The sequence below is a fragment of the Plasmodium knowlesi genome (assembly GCF_000006355.2).
Source record: "Plasmodium knowlesi strain H genome assembly, chromosome: 12".
NCBI classification, from domain to species: domain Eukaryota; phylum Apicomplexa; class Aconoidasida; order Haemosporida; family Plasmodiidae; genus Plasmodium; species Plasmodium knowlesi.
The window spans coordinates 1204875-1213016 of record NC_011913.2 but is presented as its reverse complement, the minus strand read 5'-3'; the positions used below and the strand labels follow the sequence as shown (position 1 = coordinate 1213016).

General features: G+C 37.1%; 2 protein-coding genes across 2 annotated transcripts; both read left to right on the top strand.

Annotated features, from left to right (window-relative positions):
* Positions 1–1462: 1462 nt before the first annotated feature.
* Positions 1463–3060, top strand: PKNH_1226800 (methyltransferase, putative; the record flags this gene model as incomplete). Its single annotated transcript, XM_039114147.1, has 7 exons — positions 1463–1471; positions 1682–1719; positions 1832–1944; positions 2100–2213; positions 2415–2565; positions 2720–2847; positions 2990–3060. The coding sequence occupies 7 exons, from the start codon at positions 1463–1465 to the stop codon at positions 3058–3060; spliced, it is 624 nt and encodes a 207-aa protein (XP_038969815.1).
* Positions 3061–6111: 3051 nt separating this feature from the next.
* PKNH_1226700 (conserved protein, unknown function) lies at positions 6112–7935 on the top strand (the record flags this gene model as incomplete). The annotated part of the gene is made up of 1 exon (XM_002260285.1): positions 6112–7935. One exon carries the CDS (start codon positions 6112–6114, stop codon positions 7933–7935), a length of 1824 nt encoding a protein of 607 aa, XP_002260321.1.
* Positions 7936–8142: the final 207 nt, after the last annotated feature.

Genomic DNA, 8142 nt, shown 5'->3' with positions numbered 1-8142 from the left:
ACCGTCACACTTGAAGTATAAGGAATAGAAACGTAAAAAATATGGATACTTTTTTTTGTTTTTTTTTAAGCGCTCCTTCTCTCCGTTTTGGTAACCCAATTTGTGCCAGAGTAACAAACCCTTCCTCCGTCAACAGAATGAATAAAGGAAAAGTAACAGATACAAATGAGAAAAACGAAAAAATGAAAATCCTCTTCAAGGAAGTAATGATACATATAATGGTTCAACATGCATACATAAAGTGTAGCGCCTTGTCCTGTCCACACTAATGTGTAACACTCTACGCAATTTTTTTCATCGCCATTGTTTCACTTCGCTCGTTGAAGTACGAGCACAATCGATCGTGTTTCGTGGCTCTTCCTATACCCCCAGTGCACATTACCTTCACAAATATGAGAAGAAAGGAGGGATGTGCTAAACTAGGAAGGCAAATAAAAAAAAAAGGAAATTTCATTAAGACAACCTGTTGAGCTAACAAACAGAAGTTTATTTTTTTTTTCTTTGTTTATTTTTGTCCCACTCATAAAGCAAAACCTTTCTAATCCCTTCACGAGCAGATAGAGGAGCGCTTAGACAAAATCGATAAAATGCATAATAAAATCCTGAACTTACTATGCGATAATGAAAAATTATTATAAAAAGAAATAAACACAAAAGAATTAAGTCTTCTAAACGGTAAAAATTTATTTAAAAAATGGGCTTATCAAATATGCACACACATCTGCATAAAGTATGCAAAAAAAAAAAAAAAATTGTCTTCTGTAGGCATCAGACTTCACTTCGTAAAGCACATGTTATTGTTCATTACGAAACAGAAGGCAAAAATGTGATATATGCTTTTGAGGGAGAGCTACTAACAGGAGGACCTCCGCAATTTCACGAAATAGAAATAATGGAATTTATTCCTGCCATAGCGCACCGCAAGGGCGCATGTATGTGTTCTTGCGTGTTAATTGGGCGTGCTGCGTGCACATGGGTGAAGGCTATGCAGAGTCCGCAAACAAATCTGTGTAAAAATTCCCTAAAACATGCGTACAATAAAAAAAAATAAATAAAAATAAAAATACTTAAATATTCCTCTTGCACATGTGTATTTTCCTCTTTTTTGAAGATTGGGCAAATTTCCCAAATTCAAAGTAACAACCCTAATTTGAGGTTAAAAAAAGAAAAAAAGAAAAAAAGAAAAAAAAAAAAAAAAAAAACAGGTATGCTTAAAGGGCAAAGAGCATGTAATGCTTAAAAAGGAGTACATCAGAATGGCAACGCTATGTAGCAAAAAAAACAGTTCAGCCAATGAACTGTCCCTCTGAAGCAAACATGTGTACGCCTGCTTCAAAGCACCCTTTCTCTTCTCTTCCCCATTTAGTAGAAAACAAAGGCCTAATCGGAAGATCCTCGAACGTGCTGATTAACAGTTTCCGTTAATGTGTTCAAATATTACGACGCGGATTTTTCCTTCACCATGGCAGTAGTACATTAAAGAAAAAAAAAAATAAAACTAAAATTGCAACCAAAATTGCGATTAGAAAAATGCGTAGGAGTGTATGTAGCGTATGCTACACACAAATTTGATGTTGCCATTAATAATAATAAAAAAAAAAATTATGCAACTATACCTATATTTGCTTTGTAATATGCTAAAATGTTGCTTTTTTTTTTTTTTTTTTCTGTCCCAATGTAGTACGGCAATATATCTTACTGGGACGAGCGATACACAAAGTAACACAGGAAAAAATTCAACATTTGCATGAACCAATCTTACCAATTCACTCTATTTCGATTAAATCAATTTCCCTTTATGTTTTTTCCCTGTTTCTGCTTTCCTCTAAAGCGAAGAAGAGCAATTTGACTGGCATCAAAAATGGTCTAGTGTAAAGCACATTTTCTCAGAGCTTAACGTGCAAAATGACGCAAAAGTCTTGAATATCGGTTGTGGAACATCAAGTAGGAATTAACAAACATGCACACGCAACATGTCTGTTTGATATTGTATGAACCACAACATGAGAAAATGCTCAACCTATAGACATTTCCCACCTACATATGCATACGTCCACTGACGCATACACACATATGCGTCTATTTACTCCCTACGAAAGGATTGAGCGAAGAAATGCTGGACAATGGCTACACAGATATAACGAACATCGATGCATCCACTGTGTGTATAAATAAAATGAAAGAAATATACAAGGACAAGCCGAATTTAAAATGTAAAAAAATATACCACTGCGGCGCTGTAGTGATGCGCCTTTGCATATAAGCCATCTATTTCAAAAAGAGGGGAGAAAATTCGCGTACTTATATAGTTGTACACACACGAATATGGAGTTACGCATTATTATGCAGGCTTACTCAAACGAAGCAATTGTGCAAAATATATGTCCCCCACATCACCTTACAACCCCCTGCAGATATACTAATGAATGTTTGTGACATGAAGGGATTTAAAAATGCAGAATTTGACCTAATCGTGGATAAGGCCTGTCTAGACTCTGTCGTTTGCTCGGAAGATTCCCTAAAGAATGTCGAGGAAATGTTGTCCGAAGTATCGCGCGTGTTAAAGTAATTAAATATTCTTTGCTGCGTTTTCGTTCATAACGGCAGCTCTTCTTTATCCTTACCATTCTTCGTTTGCTCTTTTCACATTTCACACTTTCCGAGTTCAAAATATTTTTCCTAAAATTCTCCCAAATTGGTAAAAACAAATTTCATTTAGGCCTGAAGGAGTCTTTGTTGTCATATCGCATGCACAACCGACTTATCGACTAGGGTATTTGCAGAAGCAGGACTACAAGTGGAACGTCGCGGTGAAAACAGTTAAACGGCCTATGTTAGGGATAGTAGGTAAGTTTGCTCTACTTAAACGAGTTTTTAAAAATAGCATGTAGATGATTTCTTCCTTCTTTTTTTTTTTTCCTTCTCTGCATTTCGTTTACTTACAATTTCCCCCATTCCGCTTACACCCTTTTTTTCTTAATCACCATAGCTCCTCCCGTGGATGACAGCTTGCACTACGTTTATATTTGCAAAAAGGGGAGCACAACGACGCAACAGTAGCTCTGCTTCATAGGAGGCCAACCAGCGTTCTTGCGTTAACACATACCCATGTGAAGATATATATGTATGTTTGCATACAAATTTTTCATGACCCCCTTGTTGCATTGTGTTATATTACTCCTTTTTTTAAGAGCATTTGCGCTCTCCTTTTTTGGCTTCTTCCTTTTTTTCCCTCTTTCACTCCGCTCATTGTGGGGTTTCACTAATTCGATTGGTTAAAATGATTCACAAGTCGAAATTTTTCATGGCGCTCATGTTTTACTTTGTGCCTTTACGAGTACGCATGTGCACACATTATGTATGCACTCGGAAGTGTGTTGGTATTTTCATAACACCCCGTGGTTGGGCGTAGTTTAATTACGCTTTACAAGAAAAGTCACTTTTTACCCAAAGGGTGGCACCTTCCTTTTTTTTCTTTTTTTTGGCAAACCCAAAATTTTGAACAGTGTTTTCATATTGTATGGAAAAAGAAAATAATAGCTATTTAACTGTGTGGAAGGTTAAATATCGTCCACATTTTTTTTTTTTTTTTTCTCATTTTTACACCTAAACGGTCAGGTGATTTTTTCAACTTATCCTGTTGTAGCAAGAGTTAGCTGTTATGAGCACGTATTTTTTTTTTTTTTTTTTTTTTTTTCTGTTAAAAGGTTAATTCTAGAATTAATTGTGCAGGTGGAACAGGCAGAATTAATTTCGTGTTCTTTGTTTCACCTTGTTTTTCTTTTCCCTTTTTGCCAAATTTTGAAACATTTCTATCAACGCGCGCTTGAGTTGTCGAAAATTTCGGACACACCCATGTGCATAAAATTGTGCAATCAGTGAACTGTTGTGGGGAGGTGTGGAAAAAAAAAAAAAAAATAGCATAAAGTAACGGGAAGTAAGAGAAAACAAGAGAAATGCCACTCGGTAAGCATTTTCAAATGAAGAAAGCGAATTTCCTATATTGCAGATAACCGGAATTTGTTCCTTCTACGCGATTTGGAACTTTCATGTAAATGGGAAAATACCGCGTACACAAATGCGTACTTATATGTGCACGTCCGCGGCAAAAATAACCTGGCCATAAATGTTTATTTTACACGGCGTAAAAAAAAAAAATAAATAAAAAATAAAAACGCACGCACACACACACACACACACACACACGGGCATAGAAAAAAAGAAAATTTTGTGCCTAAACACGTCCAACTGATATACATGCACATGTTACGAATAATTCTACAAAATTACTGAACTCTCTACATTGACACTGTTCTACATTGCTAAAACCTTTTAACTCCAATTAATGCAATAGTTACGTAATTTTCTCTTTTTTTGAAAACTATGAGTTGCAACTGTATTAACTTGTTTTTTTTACCGGAATTAGGGCGATTAATAAAGTTGCGAATAACGTGCGCCCACAAGGGTACATATATGTAGAACATATATATTTACATGTAAATAGGGAATATTCGCGCAGGTATGGATGTGTATATATGTATATAAGTGTATACATACCTACATACGTAACGTTGCGCCTTCGCTCAACCTGATGATGGGGCCACGGCGACTACAGAAAACTTCAGTAAGCTTTCTCCATCAGTGAAGCTAAACCTGCATTTCACACTTCCGTTGCATTGCATATATCTGTTGACTTAATTTTTTTTCACAATTAAATAATAAAGAAAAAGAAACAAGAAAAAAAAAAAAAAAAAAACGCAGTTACCAATTGTTTGCTAATTGCAAAACGTGCGCTCTTGGAATTCAGGGTTTCGAAAATTAACACTCTGGAATTTGATGAACCAATATGAAATAGTAATTTTTTTTTTGTTCTTTTTTTACTTTTATTTTTGTTTTTCTCATTGTCACAAAATTTCTTTGACAATTTTTACATTTTTATCTGATACTATTAAGATATCGTCCTTGTTGCCTAAATATAAGATCCGTTCTTTGCAGAACAATTCGCAAAGTTGTTTTCTAGCTGTAGTGTGGTAATGCCTGTGTGTTTGTGTGTGTGTTTCTTTTTTTTTTTCAACAACTAATGCACTTGTTCGATCTGCGAAATTGTTTCATCCGTTTATTTTTGGCTAGCTTGTTTGGTCATTTTATTTTTAGCTCCCTTGTTTAATATTTATTTTCTTGAGGTTTGTTTAATTTTGTTGATTTTTTCCTCCTCTATTTTCATCTGCTTATTCGTTTTTGATATTTCTGTACCTCACATTCTACAGCGAACAAGTGAGCAGCTACGCTAAATTTAATTTTCTTCTCCATCTTCTGGCTTATTCTTAAAATTATTTTTTAAGAATACTTTTGCTGAATATAGAAAAAAAATGACCTATTTTTTCTTTTTTTTCCAATTATTTTCTGTTTACTAGGTATATGTATAAATATTTATGTATCAAAAACTGGAGTTGCAGCTGAAGCAATAGAACAGGTCTAGATTACTAATTTATTTCCACGCCCTGTGGTGCTGCTCATGGTTAGTTACAATTTTAAGGGACAAACTGAATATGGAAGTAGTTCTTTTCGCATTTCTATGGGGAACAAAATGTGCATTTCTACCCCGTACGCATCGTTTTCACACAAATTAACACGCAATGGGGGGTAAAGAGGGATGCCCCCAAATTACTAGCAACTTATGTACCATGCAGACTGCAACTAGATTCATGTTAAAATTGGCCATTTTTGCACATATTATAATTTTCTCTTTTTTCTCCCTTCTGTAGACGATTAACTCGACTGTCACGTTAGAAAAGTAACCCCGAGAATATGGCCAGAATTAAAATGCGTCCTTGAATGATACTCCGCTCGTTTTATCGCTCATCAATACATTTTTTTTATGCACGATTTTGCCATTCAGCGTTTAGCCGTTTATTCACTTCGCTATTGTGTAAATAGAAGCGCACGTGCAGTCCAAACCGGGACCGATATACACTGCGCTACATTGGCGTATGCTCAGGGTCATATCGTAAGGAGAGTTCATTCGTGTAGGCGGGAATCCTTCGCATTGCATAGGCTTTTAGCCACCCACAAACAACCGCAAGCTTACACAGAGACCCACACAATAGAATTATGGAGGTGGAGAAAATCAGAAGAAGCTCCGTCAGGAGGCACAGACTTTCTAGCGCAGATGACACGTACTACAAACCGACGGCGAAGAGTTCCATAAGCAACGAAACCTGCAGTGATGAAGGTGAAATAGAATTTGAAGGATGGGTAGAGTTTATAACGAAGAATGAAAAGGAGGATAATGGTGATGACGATACTGTCTGCGAAGAGAAGGTTAGTAAGTCCAATGGAAAAAGAAGAAGCACCGTGCATATATCGAGTTCCCCTGGAGTATATGCACATACGGGGAAAACAGAAAAGAGGGAAAAATATGTCAAAGGGGGAGAAACTACCATAGCTAATGCGAACGTCGTTGTTCAGAATGGAGAAAAATCGGATTATGAATACATCAATACAAACTATATTAACAAAGAACCTGTGATGACATTAAATAATGGGGTGCTTTATGCAAATGGGAATAATGCTACTACATACCCATTGATTATCAACGCACAGGAAAGAACGAATAACGCAATGAATGTGCTGAACCCCAATTATGTGGACCCATCTCCGCCAGTTGTTTTGAAAAATCAACAAATAATTCCCCAGCTGTACATTAGGCAGCCACCGACCGTAGTTGTAACCAATGAACCTCGTCCCCCCTTAGTGATAAATCCCCCACCAGCTAACATTGTTTTTAAGAACAAGGCCCCCCAACCTATATATGTAAATAGTACAAGGCCAAATATCATCATTAAAAATGATCCCGCAGTTATACAAAACCCAATTGATATGGACTCTACCCCTATTCAGTTAGATGTCCCCATGGAAAATTCATCTACAATAATGACAGAGTCAATAAAATATCCCTGTACCATTAATCTTCAAAATGAACCCATCGGGAATAATCAAAGTTGCTTTTTTAAGACAAGTGTAAATGCTACCCCTGCAGGGTTAATGCCAACAAGCAATGTGATCCAACTAGATAATTCGCCAGTAGGGCCCATTCCACAACAATTTCTTCCAAATGTGTATATGATGAATGAAAATGGGCAGATCCAAGGGGGGTTCCAAGCGCAACAGAGTCCAATCTATGCAATAAATTCCATGGGCAACATAATACAACCACAACAATCACCCCCTAGCCCTACGTACAATTCGTATGAACCAAATGTTTTTCAGTGCGTACAGCCAAGTTACGCACAGGTGATGGGAGCTCAGCCCGAGCAATGTGGTGGCGGAGGAATCTTACTGAACCACCCCCTGCAGATGGCACAACAACAGCAGGTGCAGACAGTGTCGGCGCAACATATGCAGACAAGCCCCCAGCCACAAGTTCACCTAACAGGAGGAGTGCAAAATTACCAAGCGCATAGCAGTGCCCAACCAGCCATGACATACGAAAAAATCTACGCGCAGCAAGTATCTCAACCCACGTATGGAAATGCAGCACCTCAGTATGTTCAACAAAATTATATGCAAACAAAACCAATGATGCAGGAACAAGTAGTTCCCCAAGTTATACCAAGAAGATCATCCTTTGTTCCTAATAACAGCTTTGCACAAGGGGGACAGCCAGTTATAAGATATACTAATAATTTAGGCCAACCTGTGAATGCAAATAAATTTCCCTTACGGCATCAGACATCATCGGCCTCCAGTGAATTTCTACCTTCCTGTGGATCCGTCGGTTGCGGAGCCTCAAATAGTAAAACGGTGCAATCACGTAATGTGAAAAGTAACAGTTATATAAATCCCCAAGCACATAGGATGATGCAGCCACTTCCAAAAAAAGTTCATATAATGAGTCGACCTATGCATGATCAAAACTTCTTGGGGCATAAATGAACGAAGCAATGATGGTCAGTTGCTACACCTCTGAAGATATATCTATATGTCGACGTAACTGCGTATACATGTGTGCCATACTTTTGCGAATTATTTCTAAAGTACATTTATTTGTCTCCTCCATTGCGCACATGTGTATGTTTGCAACCTGGCCGATCTTCCACTATAACAATTTTTTTTTTTGTTTTTTTTTTTTTATTCTCCCTT